The 25,544-nt window shown below is 41.0% G+C and overlaps 1 protein-coding gene across 9 annotated transcripts in view; it reads right to left on the minus strand.

Moving 5' to 3' along the window:
* The window catches only part of spag9b (sperm associated antigen 9b), a 47,646-nt gene that overhangs the window by 12,772 nt on the left and 9,330 nt on the right, over nucleotides 1–25,544 (minus strand). The window contains exons 2-15 of one of the 9 annotated variants that reach the window (XM_078163031.1): nucleotides 24,080–24,200; nucleotides 20,731–20,801; nucleotides 19,109–19,206; nucleotides 9,870–10,017; nucleotides 8,169–8,252; nucleotides 6,260–6,722; nucleotides 6,050–6,143; nucleotides 5,212–5,336; nucleotides 4,605–4,662; nucleotides 2,684–2,836; nucleotides 2,499–2,556; nucleotides 1,874–2,007; nucleotides 1,605–1,662; nucleotides 270–451 (exon numbers count right to left, since the gene is read on the minus strand). In XM_078163031.1, coding sequence (XP_078019157.1) covers nucleotides 270–451; nucleotides 1,605–1,662; nucleotides 1,874–2,007; nucleotides 2,499–2,556; nucleotides 2,684–2,836; nucleotides 4,605–4,662; nucleotides 5,212–5,336; nucleotides 6,050–6,143; nucleotides 6,260–6,722; nucleotides 8,169–8,252; nucleotides 9,870–10,017; nucleotides 19,109–19,206; nucleotides 20,731–20,801; nucleotides 24,080–24,200 — 1,847 coding nt within the window. Of the gene's footprint in view, nucleotides 1–269; nucleotides 452–1,604; nucleotides 1,663–1,873; nucleotides 2,008–2,498; nucleotides 2,557–2,683; nucleotides 2,837–4,604; nucleotides 4,663–5,211; nucleotides 5,337–6,049; nucleotides 6,144–6,259; nucleotides 6,723–8,168; nucleotides 8,253–9,869; nucleotides 10,018–14,607; nucleotides 15,263–19,108; nucleotides 19,207–20,730; nucleotides 20,802–24,079; nucleotides 24,201–25,544 lie in introns of those variants that run through there. The other 8 variants (XM_033610965.2, XM_078163032.1, XM_033610964.2 and 5 more) reach the window with 8 other exon arrangements.

Genomic DNA, 25,544 nt, shown 5'->3' on the forward strand with positions numbered 1-25,544 from the left:
AGCAGTCTGATCCAAAACTATGGAAGCCATCAGATTTTGTTTTAGCAGCACACAGATACGTATGCTTGAGTGAAATAAAAAATTTCAGATTGTAATTTAAATCTTGACATACCTTTTAAGAGCTGTTGTGCCTGAGATAGTTTGAGAAACCTGGTTTTGTTTTTTATCTATGCTTCTGAGTGAATTCACCAAAAGGGACCAATACTGCCTCAGCATACACACATGAGAGCACATGTTTTCATTTAATTTCCCCTGACTGACTGACTTACTCCTCATTGAGGAAATCAAAGGCTTTGCTCTTGTCACTGGGCAGCTGCTGCAGGGCGCTGCTCCTCTTCTTGACGGACGGCTGGATCTGAGAGGTGGGTGCATTGTACTTGACGTTCACTGGAGCCTCCGCTGCCGGCTTCTTGGCCGCCCCGCCCGACGAGCTGAACAAACGGCTGAAACTGGAGGTGTAAGGGTGGGGAAGTGGGGAGGAACAAGAAAAAAGAAAAGCACACAGACAAACGTATAGAGGGGTGGACACAAGCAGCAGCTCCAGCGGCAGGAGTAAGGTTCAACATTTAAGGGTAAACAGGTTCCTTTCCCCATGCCAACACACCATGCCAGCTTTCATACAGGTAGCAATCAGGCATTATGTATGTTCCCATTGATCTGTCTCCTAAACAGCAAAGCACCAGAGCAGCTGTCCTCACAGAATGCTGGAGTGCAGGGTTATTATTGTGCACCGACTAGGATGTTAGTCAACAACACAGAGCAACACTGGACAGTAACACTTCAATTTCCCCCTAAGTCTACAGTGAGAGCACACGCTATTTATCACATTACACCCAACTGATGTTAAGCATGTTCCACTGGATACTTTTAGATTTTATTAACTATATGCCTATAAGTTTAGAGATGAGAAATAGGCTCTGCTAAGTCTATCTTTATGAGCATATTTGCTTTGTTTTGACCAACACCACCCATAAACCTGCATTCCCTCCCTTCCCCACAGCAACTCTATCAACACACCTCCTGCACACAGACATCACAACACCAGGCACAATATAGAGGGACAAACAGAAACAGGGCAGGAAAGATGGTGGATTTATCAGATTTTGTTTCCTTTACAGACTCCGTCCAAATCCCATTGCCAAAAACCTGCCCAAAATAATGTCCTCGTTCACACCAAACCAAACACATTCCTTATGAAACTCAACAAAAGGAGAGCCGGGGTCAGATAACCCAAATCCAGTCTTTCAGATTTCATTCCTCTGTGAGCAAACAAGTGCATTTTCTTAACCTCTAGAAAGCTTCCATCATGCTTCATGTTTATAACTTTCATTAACGTTGAATAAAGAATTAAAGGCAGCTCAGATCTGGGATCAGAGCCACTGTTTCCTGGCTGGCTCTCCTCTGTTAAGAGTTATTGTCAAGATTAAAACATCAGAAGCCAGTCAAAGTAGACACCGTTAACATGTCAAAGATTTACCTACATCCTGGAGAAAACAACCACACAACATGGAATATAAAAGAAAAGCAAAATGGAACATAAATAACACAGTAGTCATACTGTGGTTGGTATTTGAGAGCTGAGGTGAAAAGAAAAGAGGCTCTTACAACTGCCAGAGGCTGGATTTCTTCTTCTCTGGAAGAGCCGGGTTCTCCTTTGAAGCCCTGTGTGTGAAACAATTCACTTTGAATCAAACTGAATCCTTACACCTTACAGTCACTTCCTTCATTTCTACTTGAGATTTCAAACCACTCTCAGCCAGTTTTGTTTCTATATTATAGCTTTGTTTTTTCCCTTTGTGGCTGGTGTGTGTGCGTGTTACAGATTCCTCTACTTCATATGGTCCACTGCTTGCCTCTGTCCCTTCTGTCTCACCTGATCATCTCTGTCCATCTGACAGCCTCCTGCAGCTCCATCAGCCTCTCCTTATACTGGTTCCTCTCCATCAGGACTCTGGCCATCTCCACCCTGGTGAAGCGTTTCCTCTGTGCTGTGGGCACGTCACTCTGCTGGTACACCAACATCAACGTTTCCAAGTGTTATTGTTGGTGTTACTGTTGCAAAGTTAACCACATCGCTTTCAGTTTTCTTTTGAGTCTAGAAGCTACCAAGTACTTTGGTTGCTCCACCATCTGTCATTTCCACTACTGGGGATAGTAACTTCAAAGTTGGGATTTGGGGATAGCTACCAGGGAAAACCAAAGCGCTATCCTCTTCCTGTTTTGGTTGCTTAATGGTTGACACACTTCCTTTACATTTACTTCAAAATAATGAAGCACAAAAACTTATATTTACACCTTAAAATCAAATCTTCATTATCATGGCTACAAAGCTTTTTTAATGGAACACTGAAGGCTTTATGCTGTGGATTAATTGGCACTGATATGGTCATACTGAAATATACGTAAACAGGGCAGGTAGCATTCCTCAAGAACTTGTACTGCTCTAATCCACACAGGTGTATCACACACTCAGATCACAACAAATATCAAGGACTCACATCATCCTCATTGTCATTCTTGACCTTCTGTTTCGCGTCCTCAAGCTCTGTTCGAAGCCTGCAAGCGAGCACACAATTTCTTTAGCAACCACGTTTACACAGTATACACTCAAATGAATTATGTAGACTGGTGAGCAGTTGGGTTTGCATTTATGTGTTGTATAGCTTAAGACCATCCAACTCACTTCTTGATTTCTTCCTCTAATTCTTTGTTCTTGTCCTCCAGTTTGGTCTTGGCCTGAGTGACGGCATTTAGCTCGCCGCGCAGAGCCTCCCGCTCACAGGACAGCTCATCCATTTGTGATATCAGGTCGTTTTTCACCACATTCAAAGCATTTCTGAAAACAAATACACAGCGGTGTTTATGTTCACTCTAATGTGATATCTACATTAAACACAAGGTGGCAGCACTGTCCTGTTTTTAAAAATGTAACAGGAAGGATAATTCTGTTTTCATGTATTCATGAGTGAACTCATTTTAACTTAGTATTTATATCAATCTTTAGAATTAAGTGCTACAGAGGAGCTTCATATTATTTCCCCATACTAAACTGTTCTTTTCTGATGTCTAAAACATTACAGTTCATTTTTCATTGTGTTTTATGGGCATTTTCGTGATGCATCTCTCAACTTCTATAAAGTAGCAGGTGACTGACAGCTACCCGGAAACATAAACTTGTAAAAATATATCTTTTTTTAAGGTCAAGTGCATTGTGTTGTCAATGAGTAATGCTTGTTTAGGGGCAGCAAAATGACTGAATCATGGTGATCCTTACTCCAAGCTTCACTCTGAGGATAATGTTATGGTAGGCTATTAGTTTGTTTTGCTTTATTTAAAAAAATGTGAGGGGTTTCTGCAACAAAATATTGTCTTTCACATAACATTATCCCAGTAACATAATAGAACACTCAGATTACCATTCTGAGATGTACAATGTCATCAATATATTTGAAGGGATGTCTGTGCCCTTGGCTGAGCACCATTGTCGTCCTGTATGTGTTTTTAACCTTGAGACATGCAACCTCAGTGACTTTGACATATTTACACAGGTCCTTTTTTTAACCTTTTTTGCCATCTTGCTTCATCTGAAGTACTCTGAAAGCACAGGTCAATAAGGGATGGTTCACATCAGCTTGTGAAGAGATGAGTGTCAGTAGCCAATATTTTCATGTGTTCTGTATAGGGCTGTGTATAGGCAAGAATCTAGCCATATGATATACATCACAATACGGTGATTATGATTAAATATTCTGCAATACTGTAAGCAAGGTGATGATTGCAAGTTTTTAAAATCTAATTCTAGGTCACAGTATGAAGAGCACATCACTGTATGCATGAAATCTGAGTCAGAAAAAGGTGACTTTTTTATGCAATCAAAACACTAGGATGTGCATTTGTATTTATCGCAGTCTTTGTTAACACACTGCTGATGTGTTGTTACGTTGGGGTGAAAGAGTCAAATGGCTGAAGATAAATACCAACACTGCTATCTAGAGGTCAGAGGCTGAACACATACAGTATCACAAAACATCATGATACTCAAGTGTATTGGTGTTTTCCTCACACCCCTACTTTTATACAGAACAAGGCACAGCGAACCAATGACTGACAACTCACTGAGGGGAAAATCTGACTTGTAGTAGCCTCTGTGCGGTCTATGTCCACATGGCGTTATTTTCTGAGTGCCAGTGTCTTTTTTTTTCAATTGTTCCCAATGCGGAGAGAGCGTTTGCATCCCCATAAGGCTGCCTAGAAGTAAAGTGCTGCACCCAGCACCTTTTTTTCAGAGTGTTCCAGCTTATTTTAATGCAGCTGCCTTTAGCTGAAATTTTCAGAAAGGCACTGGTGATGTCACTGCTGCTCCTTTAGCTACTTTCTATCCCAAGTTGTATGATATGTCATTCAGAAACTATTACAACACAGCCCATTTGCGGGGGCAGATTGGCTGGACACCAAATGCTGCTGGTGATCAGTGTTGTGCTTTTACCACTGTACGCACCATAAGATTGTTGTTAGCTGTGTAGCCAAAAGTCCTTTTTCAGTTTTCTGGATGCTTATACATACAAAGAGCAGAGATGGCTTTAAAAAAGTAAAAGAGTACTAACTTGGTCTCCAGCAGCTGGGCATTCTCATGGATAAGATGTTCGACTTCGCGACCCATACCTGAAAATGACAACTTATAATGTAAATACAGACTGTTTCAACTCAGCATGTGCTCCATCATAAAAGGAATAATAAGAATATTATTGCAAAATCGCATCAATAAAGAAGTGTTTATGTATATTCTACACACAAACATATTGTTCTCTCAGTCTTACCTAGAAAGCTGTAGTCTGAGAGTCATGCCAGAGAGTCGGGAAGAAGTTTATACGACTGTAGGTAAGTTAAATGGTCTCATTTAAACATCTCTAGTCTATAGTATTACTGCTCTTCACAACACAGCAGCACTATTCACTATTCTGCTCATCCTTAAGAGGGTCACAAAGGGGACCGGAAAACTACACAGAATCAAGAACACAAATGAAGTGAATAAAGAGCTGGTTACGAGATCTGCAGGGAATTCATTAATACACACCAGAAAACTCATCTGCAAGGATGAGAGAGCCCAACAGCCAAAGAAAAAACAATTCAGAGAATGCAACAAGAAAGGAAATAGTTTGTAAAAGTAGAGATGATGAAGAAACAATAACATCGATTCAGGAGGCTTCTTACCCAGCAGGTCAGCTCCTTCATCCATGTCTCCTATCAGGTCGTTTCCTGCAGATGACAGCTCCTCAAACAAAGAGTCAGTGTTGCGGTCGAACGCTAGATTCTCGATGCCACCTTTAGTTGGTGTGCTGGATAGACAGATGAGGTAGGGGAAGATAATATGAAACAAGAATGGGAGAAAATGATGATTAGCATGATGAAAGGGGCATGATGTTGCAGTATGATTAAAAACACTTTGGTACAAATGGATGCAAATTGGAATTACACTGAGTAACAATTGTTGGGCAGTCAATCTGAATCTACATGTTTTTCTTATTTTCAACAAACCCAATGAAAACACCAAAACACACAATGACACAGAGCTCCACTGCTGCCCAAAACAATTTAAAAATGTGTTGGAGGTATCAGCCGACAGCCGTAGAGATGTCTGCCTTCTTTCCAATATAAGTGAACTAGATGGCACTCGGCTTGTGGTGCTCAAAGGACCAAAAAAATACATCTGAAAAACTCAACAGCAGTGTCTCTTTTCAGAAATCATGACCTGGTTACTCAAGATAATCCACAGACCTTGTGGTGAGCAGTTTCATGTAGAAATTAAAGCTGCAAGCAGTGATTAATAGGCCTTCCCACCTTCCCACAAGTTGGTAGGATGCGTGTCTCAGATGCAGTTCGATCATCAGACATGTTTGAAACGTACTGACGATGTAACACATTGTTGGTTTTGGTCTTTTAATGGGATTTGTAGTAAGAAGAAACATATAGACCGATGCCCACCTTATCCTTTAACATTTCCTGAAGTTTAGGGTAATGATGATTGAAAATCTAGTCATCAGTCCTGTACCTCGTTCCTTTGCAGCCATCGAGGTCCATGTCCAGCTCAGGAGTGGACTCAATGATGGCCTGCACCTCAGACTTCTCCAGGTCGTCTGCTCCATCTAATACAAGCAGCAGAGATAGAAAACAGAAGAATGAGTGAGTTAGTACACTCACAGCAGGTAACAGATGTTAGCTACTAGTTCTGTGTTGTTTTAACTGCACTGCAGACCATCACCTTTGAGGGGTGCAGAGACTTGACCATCATGTCCCAGCTGACCCTGCTGTCCTCCTTGTACCGCTGCAATGTTCTTACTGCTCTCTGGTTTTCCACTGTTGCAGTCCAGGTTCTTGTTGAGCCTGTCTGAAACTTCCTGCAGGGGCGTGTCCACAGACTCCAAGGCAACATCAGAAGCAGCAGTAGACAGGGGTGTTGCAGACCCTCCACCTAGACTGGACACAGGACTCATTCCAGTGGATGCTCCATCATGAGGAGATAATGGTGTGGTGGACTGAGAGTTAGCGCTGTATGTAGATGTGGGGGTGTTTGATTTAGAGGTGCCACCCTGAGAGGACATGAGGGTGTTGGATTTGGAACCTCCGCTTTGTAAGGACGAAGAAGTTCCACTTTTGGAGACACTTCCCTGATTGGTTTGAGCACTGGACTTGGAGCCTCCGCGGTTCGAACCAGCCAATTCATCCTTGAGATGAAGGAAGATGAGATGTAGAGAAACAGAGTCAGGGGATAACAAGAAAATCAAGAAGAAAAAAACAGTTAAAAATTGAGCGTTTCAAAATGTTTTTGAAATTTCAGTGGACTATAGAAAAAGATATTAATAGAAACAAAGAACAGTGTGTAATTTTTGAACGTGGGTGGGAAATTTTGAGCTTGAGTGAAGGCTGGTCTTAATAACAGAAATTGTGGTGACGGAAGGCCTTGGTTTATTCTTGTTTATTTTTGTTTGTTTATCTTTTTTGCTATTTATCTATTTATTATTATTATTATTATTATTATTATTTTCCTCCTTGAAATCTAATCTCTTTAAAAACTACAACAGGAAGCCAATTTATCTTTGTTCTCTTTTTGATCATTAAGTCTTTAGGCTGCTGTTTGTCCTGTTGATGGTGGTCTCTGTTTTTTGTGTGTTTCTGTGAAGATGTATGTTTTGTTGTTTTAATGCCTTGGTTTTGTAAACTGTGTGCTATGTGTTCTATATCTTTAGATTTGTTTGTGTCTTGTCCCTGTATTTTGTTGCTGTTGTTGTTTTGTGTTTAATTAATAAAAAAAAAAAAAAAAAAAGAAAATCAAGATAAAACTAAAATCTTATTATTTGTTTAACATTGTGAAGCTCCCACATTTTAAGCTATAAATGCAGGTAATGTGCAGCACATTCATGTATGCAAACCAAACACAGAACCAAACTGTGATCAAGCCAAACATATCAAAATCACTCCATTCCCAAAGTGAGGACAACACTGACCTTGACTGTAGTTTGGAAAAATAATCCTGTGTCAAAGTCCACTTACTTAGCTTTTTCTGAAGCTTTCAACCATGACTGAAGTTCCATACTGAGGTACTTTATGTCTGCTGCCAACTTGGAATCAGCTGTGACTGATTTGGGTCTTCTTATGTGTTTTCCGAAGTAGATTGAATGAGTTACAGTAAAGTGCATTAGGTTGTAGAAACTTTAACTAAATATCTGCCTCTATGTGATCCAGGAAATGTTGATTGGATTTCTTTGTATACTGTGGTTCTTAATGGTCTGTAACTGTTACATGTTGTTAGTCTTCATACCGAAATAACACCAAATGTGTCAAACACTGTGAACATTGCCATGCAACTCAAACCAACACAAACAGCAACCAACCAGGACACTCATCCATTATAACAAGCCAAACTATGCTGTGAGGGTCTACTATAAAAACAAAATGAGTTCAGCAGCTTTAAAATCACACAATTTGGAACCAGCTGAAGATACAAAAAGGCAACAGGTTGGCATCATGCAGTTTCATTTAGATATGAGGTAATGCCATTATGTTAGCATCATATTATTTAATCACACTGCAGCAAACTCTGCAACACAGCTACTAAACTTGATAAGTATAGATACGGTGGATGCCATGGTTACAGTGATAGACAGGTCTACCTGGTCCTCATCAGCCTCCTGATTGGGTAAATTCTCCTGCGAACTTTCACCTTCCACTCTGACTGGGGAGAACTGTTCCTCAAACTGAGGGATATTAAAGACCTTGCTCATTAATATTTCTGAATATCCATTCCTTAAAACAAATAAAAAATAAACCAAACCAATGCCATGTGTTGTATACAGATTGTAAGGATGTTGCAAGAGCTCATTTTCATTAGCACTGATCTAAATGTGTCCAAGAAAGCAAATCAAAGCTGTGGGGAAAGCCTGAACTCCATGAGTGATCTGGGTAGTGAGCAGTATTTATGGCTGCTGTTGGTACACAAGGTGACCTGGTTGGCAAAGGCTTTCTTACATGAATGAAAATGAACTGGATTTACAGTACCAATTAATCACTCTAAGGTTCCATCAGCTCTCTGCAGCCCTTTGCGCTATGCAGAATTTCTAAGCCTGTATTGTTTTGATCTGTTAATGCCAGCAGCTTTGGTTCTATAAATAGCACAGCTGCCTGATGGAAACAAATCAATCGGGACAACAACAAAGCATCCATACGGGGTCACCTTGAAAACAGAAGAGGGGCAAGACTTTAATAACACGGGAGTATTTTAAGGTTTCACAGACATTGAATATGATACTGCTAGAGAACTGTTTCTTTCCCAAAAGTACTCCCTATTTTTGTGTCTGGTTCGTCTCTCTGAACACCGATGGGAGTGTTTTCTTTCAAATCTCTTGTGTGCATGCTGCCGTCACTCTATTGTTGCTACAGTAGCACTGAGCAGCCAATAGGGGGAAAGTTTCCCTCCATTGCTACTCTGCTGATAATGGCTCTTCCCCTAAACCACACACACTCTCTCTCTCTCTCTCACACACACACACACACACACACACACACACCCCTTCATATGGTGGGAGGGGATGGGATCACTGACTGTAAATCTTTGGAAAATGTCAAGTCAGCGGAGAAAACACAAAGGCACTGCTGTGTATCTGCACTGGGGGTGCCTGGGAAGACTGTCTGTGTAAAAGTTGAGTGAGACAGATGTACTGCGACACCTATATTGTACTCCAGGACTCAAGGTGAGGTGCTCAGAGGGACTTAATGAATTATCAACCACCTTGGCTGGCAGTTATGAAACAATCCAACACAAGAACATGGGTCAAAATAAACACTGCCAAAACCCAAAACATTTCCCCCCTTACACTTTCTATCTGACCCTGTACTAGTGTAATAACAGCAAATGAATACTTATTAGGGGCTCATTAATAGTCATGATGGAGCCTTGCTTGCAGCATGGTTTCCAACAGCAACAATGTGAAGACACTCTGTCCTTTCCACCCTCCCTTGAGGTTAAAGGCAGGCCCCCGAATGGTACCACTTCCTCTGCTTGCTGGGCTCCCAGCCACCCCGTTACACACACAGGCTACTGCTAAAAATTCTGGACACACTGAACAATCCTTTCTCTCTGAATAGAAATGTACTCTTTCGTTGGTGTGTGCTGCCATTGAGTGTTTGCATTTTGTTTCCACAACCTCTTTTAAATGAGCAGGGGATGATGTCACTACTCCAAACCGTGGGAAGCACGACGAGCCAACCTCAGACAGTAACTTTACACTTTACAACTAAGGACGTCTTTCTTTTACATTCATCAAGTTCTCAAAGCAGGACTGATTTATATGTGTGTGTTTAAGTGTGTGTCATACCTTGAGGCTGGTGTTGGATCGTGGATGGCTAAGGTTGTTGAATCTCCATGGCTCAGAGGGGGTGTCCACGGGTTCCCTCTGGAGTTCAGGGGTCATACCATCAGTCCCAGGAAGCTGGAATATGCCCATGGAGATGGGACGCTCCTTTCTGGATACAGAGACAAAAGAAGGAAGGATGATTCAAAAGGAAAAAGAGCAATTCTGAAAGAAAGGAGTTGGCCTGCTGGTGAAGTCATTCTTACGTAATTAGAACACAGAGAAAACAAGATTAATGCAGGCTGTCTTAAGTCAGCCTTTTTCTTGACTTGAGGTTCCACTACAATCAAACATGTTGAATATCATTGTAAGTTTTTAGTCTTGGCTTAGCAAATACTGAAATTCAGTGAGGTGAACATTGCCAACAACTAACAGGTGTGCTCTTTCCAGCACCAAACAAGAAGTCTTGGTTTTCTTGGACTGTGGAAAAGCAGGAGAAACTGGTGGAGTGAGTAAGAGTCGGTGTTTGATTCAGCGTGAATCTGATCCACTTATTTTAGTGAGCAACCTTAATTTGTCGAAACTGTTCCCCTCTCATTCCCACGGTCTCATCCCACTAAAATGGCGCAGCTAACCAACGGAGGTGGGCAGTGAGTTGAGGCACCAAAATCCAAAACATAAAGTTGGACACAAATACAGTTTATCGTCATGAATTATACTGATACCAAATTGACATGAATACTTTCAACATATGATCTTTTTTTATCTTGTGTTTTCTAGAGTTATCGGTTTTTGAGAACACGTAAGGAATTGTTAATGTCATACTTCTGAAAGGGAGTTTGGCGTAATATTTTCCACCAGGAGCATGATGGGAAATACTCTCAAAAGGAATCTAGTTGTCTTGAAAATAGTGACCCTACAAAATCCTAGGTCTTTGCAAAATCTTATACTGTGTGACATAAAACTCTCATTGTCTTTAGCTGCAAGAAGGTGTCAGACTTAAGTCTTTTCAAAGTCTTTAAGAGTCTAAAGCCATCCTACTAGCAGCTCTATGAGGCTGCATTCAGGCACAGCAGTGCTTTGAGGTACATCAGGGCTCAACAATAAGGATTGCCCAATTTCTCGGGGCAAGTAAAACTCAAGGTCGGGCATGTAAACTAACAACTCACTTGCCCGATTGGGCAAGTTGCTAGAAATAGTAAAATTTAATAACTAATTGATAAAATAAATGTATTTTAAAACGTGCTCCTTCGGCTCTGATGCAGCTGTCTCTCTGCCTGAAGTCACAGGCACACGTAACAATGTCCTGCCCACAGCCCCCATTGATATTATTTTGCGCGACGGACGTTTCATATAATAACATAACAATATACTATTTATGGTGTTATGTCATTGTGTCATTTGTCTCTACATGGTCACGCATTAACAATTCTCCTCTGCTCTCTGTATGGCGCAAGGCGGAGTTCTGCCACACACACAGGTGAGCATGCTAGAGCGGCTCGGGCTGCATTTTCCTGACCAAACCTGACCCCGAGCCCGGTGCAGTTTGTCAGCTGACAAAGTTATTGTTATGGACAGTGTGTAGCCTAAATAACCATCAACAGACTGCTGTTACGCACAGACGAGCAGTGTAGCACGGCACTCATGCTGAGCTTGTGTTGCATTCAGGCGTTGTCACGTAAATAACAACTTCCAACACTTAAATAGGTCATAGCACAAAACAGCAGCATGTCAAGTGACTTTTTACTTTATTATATTCAATACAATTGTATGTTCCTAAATCTTGAGACACCTCATATGTAAGCTAGACAGACATTTCACCTGCTCATTACTGTGCACACATGTACTGTATGTACTTAGTCCTAAAGAGCCCTTCTGGTGCCAGTAGATACACAGAAACATCCCAGCAGGCTGTGCTTTGCAAGCATACAAAAAAGTTTCACACATGTGAAAATTATTTTTCATGTGTGTGCTTCACCTCCGCTGCTACAACTCCATCCTAGGGGAAACACTGCTGTGTGCGTTTTGTGCAACAGGTGGATGTGGTAGTCTACTGGTAGAGTAGAGAGAGAGCTAAGTAGCGTTGAAGTAGAGTAGAGCAGGGCAGAGAGATGGAAGCAAAATATATTAAAGCAAAATATATTAAACCCCTCTCTCCAGCAGAACTGGAGAGAGGGGTGAAAAATAAATAGAGGTGGGCATGGCTCAAGTAGGGCGCAAAATTATAGACGGAGAATGATTGACAAATTTTTCACTTTAAGCCGTGACACTGTCATATTTGTACAGGAATTAAGCTACAATACATGACATATGTTGTTTTAATTAATAAATACAGTATGAATAAAGATTACATAACATAAAAATAACTGCAGTCTTTGTTATTTGATAGCCGCTTAAATTAAACAATTTTTATAGGGCAAGTAAAAACTGACTTCGGGCAAGTAGATCTCTGACCAACTTGCCCAACTGGGCAAGTGAAAAAAAAACCTTAGCGTTGAACCCTGTACATGCTAATGTAGACAGGCTAGCATGCTGATGTTTAGCCACAGACTGTCTAAAAATAACTGAAAGTAGCCACCGTGGCATCACCCATTGGTTTGAAGCCTCAAGTTTAACATTTTGGCCATTGCCATTTTGCATTTTTGTAGTTGGAAATCATCATATTTGGATGAGAGGGTGGAGCTGTGCAGGAGTGAGGGGTGGATCTGAGCTGACGTTTTGATACAGATTATTACTCAAAGCAGTCATGCTAAGCTATAGAGACAAAAAAAACGTTTTTGTATCAGACTGAAAACATGTTTGTTTCTGCTGTAAAGTTGGGCATTTAATATGGGGGTCTAAGGGGACTGTCTCACTTTTGAGCCAGCCTCAAGTGGTCTTTGAAGGAACTGCAGTTTTTGGCACTTCATGTTGGCTTTAGTTTTCAGCCCCGAAGTTTGCCGCTTGTGTTTCTCAGGTAATGTTAACTACGGTCACAATCTTACTTAAGCATGTTAGCACGCTAGCATGAGGGGGACATGGATGTGTGTACTAAATGTCCTAGCAATCCATCCAATAGTGGTGAGGACATCTGACTTAAAACCACAAATGTCAACTTCATAAAGGCGCTAGAGGAAAATCAAGTGATAACAATGTCAGTGGGATACATCATCTGGGAACCATGAATGTCAGCACAAATTTATTGCCACTCCATCCTGGAGATACTGAGATACGTCACTGGTGATGTATGAACAAAGGATTCTTCCTCTGGGTACAATGGATATTTGTACTGAACTCTGTGGCAATCCATCCAATAATTGTAAAGATATTTCTGTCTGGACCGAAGTGCTGGACTGTCCAACCCGCAGACAGACCAACATTTCCATTGCTTCAGCTGCCAGTGTGCCTAAAAACATAAAGAATTCCTTTGGTGGTAAAGAAGACCTTCAGCAACTAAAGACGTCCTCACAACAGGTGCAAGAACATGTGATTTATACTGTGCAATAAAAAGTGCATAGTATGGGATATATTCTATACTATATAAACCAGGCTGGAAAAGTTCTCAGTTTAAATGTTCTGACTCTCCCTCTCTCCATGCTGACAGAGAAAGTGACACTTGGTAGAAAATTATAGTGTGAAGAAGTGATGAACAAAGTTTGGTGCAACAGCTACTGTACTTCACTAAGCCTGAAGTCACTTACATGATACATTACTAGTTCATTTTTTTCATTTTGCATTTTAATTTGTCTATTTTTCAGTGCAGTGGAAGCAGCTCGGCAAAATGTAATCAGTTAGACAAACTGAAACAAACTGTGTGACGAGCCTGAGTCAAGACTTCACAGAGAGGTGCTGTAGCAAAGGCTCCCTTAGGACAGTTTGTCACTGGAGTGGTGGAAAGACAAATAGAGCTGGTTGCCTCATTAACTCCATTACCTCCCACCTATTAGCTCAGGCAATAACACAGAGCCATTTATATCCATCTTTATGGCTGGAGATGTATTTTGCCATGTGTGTTATTATAAGCTGAGCTTAGAGACACACAGAGGCAACGACACATGGGTATGAACAAATCTCTGTTACCATCTCCAGCTCTCACGAATCACCTCATTCTTGCATGGAGGTGTTCAAATCCAAACACCCATTTCACAACAGCTCCAGGAATACATTGAAATAAACACACTGCCCCCTCCACCGCATCAGACCAGGTACACTCCAGCAGCTATTCCCTCTCCAGTGGCTAGGTATGAAAAAAATACTGTACAGTCGAGCAGAACAATGGCTGCCACTGAAAAGAACAGCCGGCAGGCAGCGATGAAAAGCAGCAGCAGCCCCAAAAACAATGGACACACCACCATATTGAGAGGATGAGGTCACATGCTGGCCACTGATGGTGACCAATGCTGCCTTTTGTTATTTGAACTGATGGGTGAGGGCAAATCACATGCTCGTCCATGAGTCCTCCACTGCTGCCTCATCTTGGAAAAGATGTGAATTAACTTGTGAGAATAATCATAAACAGAAATAAAATCAGGTGAAATGAAAACATCTCAAGGTGGTTTCCCAGATATGACTCTGCTATTTCTCCCCATCTCTCTCTCTCTTGACCTACTTTTACGGTGCAGTCTCACATTGTCAAACTATAACACACCCACATGGCAGCAACATTGCGACTGCATGGCTACAAGCTGGTTACAGAGATGCAGATAAGAAGAGATACATTAAAATAAGATAAATTACACACATAAATAACACACATTGAGATAACATACACACACACATATACCTGCTGGCTCTGGGTAAGGAGGGTAAGGAAGGCAGGGCAGGTAAGCCGCCGGTAGAGACAGAGTAGTGAACCAGCAGCAGCACAGACAGAGAGACCAGTACAGCAGAGTTGATGACCACCGCTCCCCCTACAAAGCCAAAAACAAACAGCAGCATACACCCGGGGCTCATGGCCCCCCCAGATCATGGCCCAGTGCCTCGACAGAGACCAGGAGGTTGGGGGGCTCAGACGATGACGGCAGATGAGGTGGGGGTCACTGAAACACCAAATTCACCTTGGCACACCTCTGACTGGACATCAACCACTTTTTATCTACCGCTGAGGTCAAAGATGCTGTATCCTTCCAGCTGGGAAACAGCAGCAAAGCAGTGAGCTTTTTATACCGCAGCTCAAAGGCAGAACAATGTGCCAGCAGCAGTCACAACAACAGTAATCCTGGTGGCTTCAGCAGCAGCGATTGATTAAAGCAGAGCAGCAGCAGACAGCAGAGCAGAGCAGTAGATCATCCCCAGAGAGCAGAGGGAGGCTGGCAGCAGCAGCTCCTCTCCTCCAGCGTCTTCCTCGAGCAGGTGATTTGGTTTTTTCTCCTTCCTTCACCCCACTGATCCTCAGCCGAGATGCGACGCGGCTGCCGCTGTGCAGTCTAGAACACTCTGACGCTCTCCCTCTCTCACTCTGATGGCACCCGCCACCCCTCCCTCTCCATCTCCCTCTCTCTTTTGGGTGCTGAGGCAGCTCGTTTCATATGCCTCTTCTCAGGCTGCAGCTTATTGGCTGCAAAACAGGGAGACTGACAAAAAGTGTGTGCGTTCGGTGTGTGTGTGAGGGAGGGAGGTTGGCAGTGTGTCTGCATTAACTGGAGGGATTGTGAAGGACTAGGAAACACAGGGGGCTGCCTAAATGCACAGATAAGGTTTCATGTTTTATAGTTTTACAACAGTGAATCACTTAATGTAGTTAGTATGCACAAATGTCACACTGAAAACAAGTTTCTACAAATAAACCTCAAGCAGACACATATTGTCATATCAATAAGGGCACAAAAATTTCCTCACAGGTGCAGCCAACTGGTTCTACAAGCCGCATAGTAAGATGAATGAAGATCAACCAACAGCTGCTGATGTTCACATTTTTGGCAACATGAGTCGGTTCATGTCTATCGTGGCTATGATTGAGCTAAATACTTACATAAGTACGCTGGCATGCTCCCAATGACATTGCTAACATGCTGATGGCTTTGTTTAACATGTTAGCATGCTAGTATTTGCAGATTAGCATTTAACACAAAAAACTGCTGAGGGTGATTGGAAATGTCATTAGTTTTGCTGGTTTTTGTCATTAACCATGGTGTAACACAAATTGAAATTTTGACCTGATGATGGTGCCAGAGGAAAAGTCAAACAATGACTCAAGTTATTACAAGTTATTCTGGGGGAATGTGAATATTAGTTCCATTTCATGGCAATCCAAAGATATTTCAGTCTGAATCATAAAATTCAACCTCAAGCTGGTGCTAGATGAGAAGTCAGAGGTTCATGACTGTCATTAGAGTACAACCTCTGTGCACAATAAACATCTATAAAAAAGCATGCCATACATTCAACAGTTGTCAGGGTACTTCAGTCTGGGCTGACGTGGCTGACTGATCAAATGACTGATCTCTAGAGCCATGCTACTAGTGTGGCTCAAAAACACATCATGAGGACAAATGTATAAAAATATATATACACTGTTGAAAAGAATCAATCAGAGGAAGGAGACAATGGAATGCCCACAATACTAAAAACCCATCACAAAAATATCGCAGCTGTAAATCTGCCCCAAACTCATCTGGCACACATGATGTAGACTGTGGGTGTAAAGCTGTCATTGGCCCCTTATCTCAGATGTTTCTGTTTCATAATCCCACTTTTAGTGCTTCTTGTGAAACAACAACAACAACCTCTGAGCTAGCAACCTACATGCAAAAGCATCTTTTATATGCCGTTTTCTTTTACAGGGATTTAGCCATTTTAATGCCAGAGCTCACCTCCCCATGAGCAAATGTTCCACTAACACAAGTTCCGTCCTGAAAGTATTTTGCAAGAGTATTGTCGCTGCACCCTGGGCTTAGCACTGCCCAAAACAATAGTGATTGGTTCAAAGAAATACAACACACCCAGAGTGTTTTATCCCTTTATGCAGAATTATGTTGGGTTAAGCCAGAACTTTCTCCAGCACTGGCACAGAGCAAGATAAGTCTGGCTATGCGACACTAGCCTACAGCTAGCCGTAGACAATGAAGAATCTGCAGGGTCGACTGGCTGACATGGGAGACCCTGTGCATACAACTGTTGGCCTAGTGTTTACCACAAAGTAAAAGAAAAAGGCAATGACGAACAAAAACATGCAACATCTGGACTAGTGTTTACCCTAAGGCAAGTGGAAGACTTTGAGACTAGGGGAAAGGTTTTAGGTCTGATAAGACCATGGAGCCTGTTGACCATTAGACCTTTCACTTCATTTGCCACAAACCAAACACCTTGGCAGAAACAAACCTTTGCCACTAGGACGCCTGGTGAGAGCAACATCATGGAGGTGCTTCTCTGTGGCCTTGGAAGGTTTGTGAAGGTAGACGGCAAAATTAATTCATGAAAATACTGAAAAATCATGGAGGAAAAACTAAACAGGCAGGGAGAACACTTCTTTGCATAAACCACACATCAGCTAATACCTATAACATTAACCTATTGACAATTGAAATGACCATATTAACTGGGGAGGTGTACTGACTTCTTGGCCCCCTGCAGGAGGCGTAATCTGCTCTGCAAGTGCACAGTCAATCATGCAGCTCATCATTCCATTGAAGGAGATTAATCTGACAAAAGCCAACCTACAGCTCTGATTTACACATCCGCATCATCCTTTATCTGTCCCACTGAATTCTACTTGAACTCCTTCCTGCAGTTTATAATAAGAGTCTCTCTACCATACCTTGTCTTCCCATTTCATGTCAAAATCCTCTCTTAACACTAATCTTTACCTACAAACACCCACCCACCTATATTTTGAACAGCTTCACAGTTGCTTTCAAGTTCTCCTTTGCCTGCATTCATTCTTTGCTCAATTTTCTGCTCAGACACGTTCCTTGACCCATTTCTACCTCTTGCCTGCAGGGAAGATATACATGTGTGGGAGTACAGTGGTTCAAACTGCTCCAATACAGGATTGAGGACATGGAGAATCACTTATACACAGCAGAGAAGCACATAAAAACACACCTTGTCAAGTCTTGAAATCCAATTTCTACTGAGCTATAAAGTCTACTAATAACAGGGTGAGTTTAATGGCAAGGGAGATATCTGCACTTGAAATCAAGAGTGGTATTTATTTAATAAAGTTTACCTGCAGTAAATGTCAATATTGTAAAGCAGAATATCACTCTACACTTTAAATCAAGAAAATTCCTAAACCTCCATCAACCTGCCCATTGGGTTCCTGGTTCAATCCCAGGAGGGAGCCCTTCTGTGCAGTTTGCATGTTCTTCCCGTATCAGCATGGGTTTTCTCCAGGTACTCCGGCTTCCTCCAACAGTCCAAAGACATGCAGGTTGGGTTAACTGGTGACTCTAAATTAGCCATAGGTGTGAATGTGAGTGTAAATGGTTGTCTGACTCTATGTGTCAGCCCCGTGATAGTCTGGTGACCTGTCCAGGGTGTACCCTGCCTCTCGCCCAATGTCAGCTGGGACAGAGGATAAGCAGTTACGAAAACGGATGGATGATGGTGACTACATTACAATATGTTTTTATCAAGCGATAACCTCTGAGGCTGAAAAATGAAGCTAACGTGGAGGTGCCAAAAACTGCAGCTCCTTGAATGGCCAGCTTCCAATGGCCATTCAATGGCCATTCAATCCTCACAGACCCCATTACATTTCATAAAAGCTTAAAATTATGCTTATTTAAGGGCGGCCTCGCTTGGGTGACAGGCTTTCTGTGAGGCGTTACTACAGTCTGAGTAAGCTCCACCCCTCACTCCTCCACAACTCCAACCTCTCACCCAAATATGGTCAATTCTGGCTCCAAAAAAACAAGATGGCAACAGCCGAAATGCAGATCTGAAGGCTTCGAAACAGGAGTCCATAAACCAATTGGATGACGTCTAGGTAGCTATGTCCATATACTACGTCCAAGTCCATACATTTTTTAAATACTGACCTAACAATCAGTAATGAAACTGTGTCAAACTCAAGTGTACTAAAGTGTTTAGTGTCTCTGAAAGAAAGTGTTTCCTAATGAGAGCAATAATAATGATCAAACTGCAGTTAAAAATCTGACAGGATACAATCTTCAAAGAAAGCAAAGCTTTAAGACCAGAGCTTCTGCTATGTGGCTGTCAATCTTACATTTTAGGTCCAAGTGTTTACAGGACTGACAAATGATAGAGGCTCAGGTAAACACAGTGACTGTGTTTAGAACAACAAGCACAGTATGGAGTGACAAATGGTTGGGTTGTCTCACCGTGTTCTGGGTGCTGTGCCTGCATCTGAGGGCTCTGCTGTTGCGACTGCATGTTGGTGTTTAGTTCGCTCCAGGTGCTCCATGTAGCTGTGGATCATCTGGAAGGTGCACAATCACAGAGTCTTAGAATTAGCTAAAACATATTTTCTTGATGTACAGTCATTTTGCAATCTATATGGCACAGATTAGGTTGCAGTCATCATGTTGGTTTTTACATGTTTTATATGCTGTATTGAAATCCTTACTTGAATTATAAGGCTCTTTAAGTTGCCTGTATTTCTAAGATGATTCAGACTACAGAAGATCTGATTCTAAATGGTCACAAGAACTTCTACATCTTCAAAAATGTTTTCGATGGTCCCTCACATATGAAGTACATTGTGTCCAGACACAGCTGTGACAGTCAGACTCACAACAAATGATGTAGATGAAGCAGCAGTGTGTAGATGACAGCTTTTATTAGACTTCCATCTTCTCTATTCAACATTATTCAGATTAGCAGTTGGCTGCTGAAGCCTGAGAGGTTTTGGAGCATCTGTTAGTGATGCATAATGTATAACAGACCAAGGCGGACCAGTGGCTCAGCAGAAACAGAATTCATGTGTGGATACTTCATGTTTTAATCATCTTAAAGTATCCTAATCCATTCCACGTTGTAGAACCTTTGTTCTTCTATGACAAACAGGTCAGCTATAAAATTATCTATGTTCAACTTAACCTGTACTGTATTTAAAGGGTTTTTTATGCAAAGAGGAATTTTTGGCACCTCAAAAATGGCAATAACTGAGACTAAAAATAGCAATTCAAATCCTCTATGAATGTGTTTCATAGCAATTCAAAAAATAACTGTTGGAACAAACCTATTATAAGCTTTAATGCAACATGTTTGACTTCCAGCAGCCAACTCCCTTCTCAGCAGCTATATTTTACACATGTAGCTGGGTCTTAAAGAGCCAGTTAAGCTGCTTTGTTTTAACTGGGCCTTAACATTCCTCTGTGAAGCTAGTGCTAATGTAATATAATTTCTAGTGAAACAAAAGCCGTTTCTTTTCTGGCTTAAAACACTGAATTACAACCGCAGTGTACTTTTTTGATTATCTCCTGCTTCCCACAACCCTCACCTAAACCAAAGCATTTTCAGTGGGTGAGAAAGTGTCTGACATGACAGTCCCCTGTTGTGTGCTGTGCTGCATGTGTGAAAGCACAACTCTGAAAAATGTCCATACCTGATTTTCAGGTATGGCTGTCACATTGACAGACATTCATTTACTGCCTTTCCTGTCCCAACCTCAAACCCAACCCCAAACTCCTCTCCTTGGGTCCATCTCTGTAGGGATCCTTTCCATAATGTTGTCAGACACAGAGTAATAATCAGTCAGTTGCAAAAGCGAGCACTTTTAGAGAACATAAATTGATGAGGCAAACATGCCCCGAGTGGTTATATTGCAGCCTGTTTCGCTGCTGCTGGCTGCAGCCCTCTTGCACAATACTGGACCAATTTCAAAAACTGTTGTTCCTGTTAGTCATTTGGACACAAAAATATGGGAAAAAGAGTCCAGGTTGAAAAATACCAAAGTTACCCTTTCACCAAACACACATATTTTTATCCAAGAGCAGCATACCTCTGTGTGTCTCTGGTGAAGGGTGTTATACTCCTTCTTGAGCTCTGCTTCTCTCTCCTCCAATCTGCTAACTGGATAAAAAAGAGAAATAATTACTCAAAGACATAAAATTAAACAAGCCATAGGATTACAGCAAAATGTACTCATGACAACAAGGAACTTTGTCTCAAAACAGCATTGTTCTACATGAATTACTAACTCAAAAATTTGTTGATATCATGGATCTAACTGTTCCACTGACAAATCATTTGTCATATGAGAAATTGTGTTTTTACCTCACATTTTGTATCACTTAATTATGAGGTACTGAAAGTGGTAGTAGAGCAGTTGCTGTAATAACAATTTAGAGCCAGAAGAGGGCCACCATGCATCAACAAACCACTCCGAAATTACATTAAGCAGAGAGCACTGACCATTAAATCACAGACTCAGCTCTGAAATCAAACTCAATGAACAATCATTATCATCATCATCATAAATGTTTCAACCCATATTGAAATATCACACACACACACACACACACAGCTGATGTGATTTTGACTACAATAATAATATAAACTTCTAAGTCAACGCTGAATGATAGCAGCTCTTTTGGTTTCTGATTACAGAGGTCTAAAAAGTTTCATTTGAATCATTATGTGAATTGTAATAATAAAGGTCCAAGTAACCGAAACATGAAGAATGGAAATTACATTGGAAAAAAGTTACAAGTTATAAAGTACACATTTCATGTTTACCATATAACCAAAGGAAAAAAGAAAAAAGATAAACAACGCACACACTTATCTACAGAGCAACCATCAGTCTCAGTTGTGATCCATTGTGGCTCTAAGGTGACATCAGTTTGTAGTCAAAACAGCCCGACTGTCTTCATGTGTTTTCAGGTGCCAGCCATACAAAAGGTGGAGAGTGGCACTAAAACGTCCTTTGCACATCCATAACATCAGACTTGTAGTACAAGTCGGAAATAGTCTTTTGTCAGGTGTTAACAAAACTCAAGTACAAAAAAACCACCTATGTGACCAATGAAGAGCAACAGTTGAGACAGCAGCTGCATAGAATGATGTAAACTGTGATTCAGTGTGGGTATGAGAGGGCTGATAGAGGAACTAGTAGTTACAGATTGGAGCAGAAATAACCCAGGTCAGATACAGAGGTGTGGAGATTGAATGGAAGTGACCCTGAAGGAAAGCCCCACATGAAAAGCTTGAATATGTCCTGTTGGAAGAACTTATCTTTTCATAATTGTCCAATTAAAAAATAAATAAATAAAATGCTTAAATTTAATCATTTGAAGTTAAACAAATAGTCAGGGAGTGGCCACACTGATTCAACACTGAACAAACAGTCCTGCTGTCCCTTAGTCTAAGACTCATGTATATATTTAAGACCTAAATAGGTCTGCAACTAATGGCTATTTACGCTACTGATTAATCTGCCTTTTTTCAATTAATCAAAAAATCATTTGGTCTTTAACATGTCAGAAATCAGTGAAAAAATCCTAACTTCCCAGAGCCCAAGGTGACATGCTTAAATGACTTATTTTGTCTGACCAACAGTCCAAAAGACAGTTTACTGCAATATATGTTCTCACATTTCCCATATGAGAAGCTGAAACCTGAGAAATCGTTGCATTTTTCACCATTTTCACTTCTTAAATGACTGAAACAATGACTAAGTTATTAAAATATTTATTTTGTCTCATTGTTCTGTTAATTGACTAATCATTTCAACTATTCCAAAATTTGAGTCCCTTTTCATCACCACCTATCTTTTTTGAGTTGTATAATTCTATATTGTAAAAAAAAATTGACATTATCAATAAAAACTACAGTGAAAATCACTTATAGTGATCATGTCTGTCTGGTTCAAACTGATAACTATACGCAGATGATTATTCTAAGTTTTATTTTTCTTTACTTCTCATGCAGATTACCATCTAATTGACATTTATATATTAATTACATTAATGTTAAGTGATAAAACAGACAGCTTTGCTATTTACTGAATTTTACTGACTGCTTTAAAATACACTACAGCTGTTTAGTTACAGGGGCATTGCGTAACTGGGTGTTATCAATCCACCTGACGAGGGTGGAGTCAACCAAAGGTGTTTTCCCCATGCACCGTCAGTTTTCTGTCTCCATAACAAGCAGCCATAGACTTCAAGACCACTGTATTTTTCACTGAAAGAAAATTATTTTCTTGTTCACGTCATGATTTCAGTGTCCATGCAGCACCAGCTGGACAGGTGTGACAGGTGGAAGGTTACTGTGAGGAAAAGTAACATGATGGGAGTTGAGTTTTTATTGTACCCTCATCATCGAACTATTGTATATACTGTCCATATGTTGATTACAATATGCAAACTGTTTAAACAGCATTTGTACAGGAATGATTCTGTCCAAAGCTTTATGATCAATATAACTGTATTTGTGTAACTGTGATCACTACAATATAAGCAGTTTCCAATATATTTTAAGACGTAATGAAATACGAACATTAATAAACACAAAATTAAGTTAACACTGTTTGCAGTCATCAAAGTGTCTTTGGGTTTATAGAGTTAGACTGTGTGTGCTCCACTGACATGACCAAACCCAGATTAGTGATCTAACTCACACTGCTGCCAATTCTGTCCACAAACATAATTACAGACAAGTGAAACTCCCAAACAGAAAAAGGGAAGTGTCACATCGAAAGAAATAAAAGAAATTTGCTGAGAGCTCTCAAATTTTCCTTTTGCATGAATGTTACACTCCTGCGGTGGAACAAACGAGCAAGTCACACACCCTGTCAACAGTACAGTCATGCACACATCATGAGGGTTTTCTTTTGATGACCTGGAAAGATGGCCGCACTCATTAGACTTCAGGACTACTACGGTGTCCTTAACATGTAAAGGTCTTTACTATCTAAGAAAATTCTCAGTTACTTTTTACAGTATTTAGCGGTTCTTTTTTATCTAGCAACACAGAATGCTACTAAAAGTTTTCCAGATAAAAATTACAGGCAGGTCAGAGCCTTGGCTCCTTAAAATCCTCCCGTCCTCCACAGTGAACCTTTCATGGTTTGGAATATGTGTGGACAATTCTATTACAGCTCATTTAGCAGACGTGGTGGGCAAACACACACAGAGTATGTTACAAATGGCCTTTATTCAGTAAGCACATGGGAGTCAATCTGCCCTGCGGCTCATCAGAGCTAACAAACAGTCACAAGACCTGCAAACTGTCGATGCTGCTCACAGGGTATCTGGCCTGTCTGTGTGTGTGTGTGTGTGTGTGTGTGTGTTTGTTAGACTCCAATAATCGAGCCAGTACAGTAAAACCTGCATCTGTGGACTTACTGTGATCTGCATAGTTTTTTGTTTTTAGCTCTAGCTGACGCGTGTTTGACTCCAGCATCACCACCCGACACTGGAGTTCCTTCTTCTCGCCCTCCTGGGAGTCTTCTAAGGCGATGTATTTCTGCAGATAAAGAGAGAAAATAGAGCGAAAGAACAGAGTCTTTATTATCAAAGCACTTGTAATCAACATGAGTACTATAAACTTCTGAAACTCCCCGTGAGGGACTGATAAGATGATTTGTTTATGGCAGCAATGGGAGACAGAAATGTCACGCGTGCATGTGGCAGTCCGCTCCTCTCAGCCAGTCTGACATCTGCTGAGCTCTGAATTACCTCATCACCAGCTATGACATCCAACCCTTTGAATGTGCATGAAATAGAGTCGAGGGTGAAATGGAAATGTTGGGGTCTAAATCCTGTGTGTGCATGTGTGTGATAAAGAGCTGCTTGTGCTAACAGTGTTGATACCAGTGGAAAACAGAGTATACAGCATCTGTCTTCTGTCCATTGTGAAAGTCATCTAACCTCTCTGCACAACAGGTGCACAGTGCCAGCTTCTGCTCCAAAGCAAAAAAAAAAAAAACAGCTACAGCCTTTGTGTTTGTGTGTTTGTGTGTGTGTGTGTGTGTGTAACAGTTGATATCAATGCCAAGGTTGTTTTTTCAATCTTCACAGCAGCCGTTGTCACTAACCTCATTCCTCTCAGGGGATCTAGGAATCAAAACTGTGACTGTTTTTATATCAGGAGACACTGGATAAACTAGCACACAGCACAGTGGGCTCACTCTAAAGACCAACATGCTCAATAAATTATAATGATGATAAAAAATAATATTCATAATCTGTTACTTTACCGTTCCCATAAAGGCAAAGTGGTCAGGGTCAGAGACAGAACAGACACCTGGGGCTTCAAGGCAGCTTCTGAAACTGTCTCCAGCCACAAGCCAACCATTAAACCCAAATGTAATCCATTTAATGGTGGGTCGACCACTGCTCCCTGATGGCAATTTACACTGTTTGTTAATAGATTGGATTCGATGAAACTTTTAATGAGCTCTGACACAAAAGTGGGTCTCTGAAGGGACAAATAAAGAAAAAATGAAGAGAAACTAGAGCAAAGTAAATGCAGATATCAACACAACCTTACAACGCTGGTGACGCACACTAAAAAGATGTAGCCTTGACGTTAGACGTAAAATTAAAACTTACGATATTTGCCCCATTTCCAATATATGAGCGCACTGACATACCTAACAGCTGGCTTTCTCAGCAGCATAAGTCTGACATTAGTGTGAACATTCAAACTGTCTGGACAAGTACATGTGAAGGAGGGCTGCACAACTAGTCAATCAATTACTCGATCGACAGAAAATTAATCGGGAACTACTAAATCATTCGGGGGTTTTTTTTGTTTTGTTTTTTTTTTAAGAAAAAAAAAAAAAGGCAAAAATATGATATTTCCAGG

This window comes from Epinephelus lanceolatus, chromosome 21 (genome assembly GCF_041903045.1).
Source record: "Epinephelus lanceolatus isolate andai-2023 chromosome 21, ASM4190304v1, whole genome shotgun sequence".
Classification (NCBI taxonomy): Eukaryota; Metazoa; Chordata; class Actinopteri; order Perciformes; family Serranidae; genus Epinephelus; species Epinephelus lanceolatus.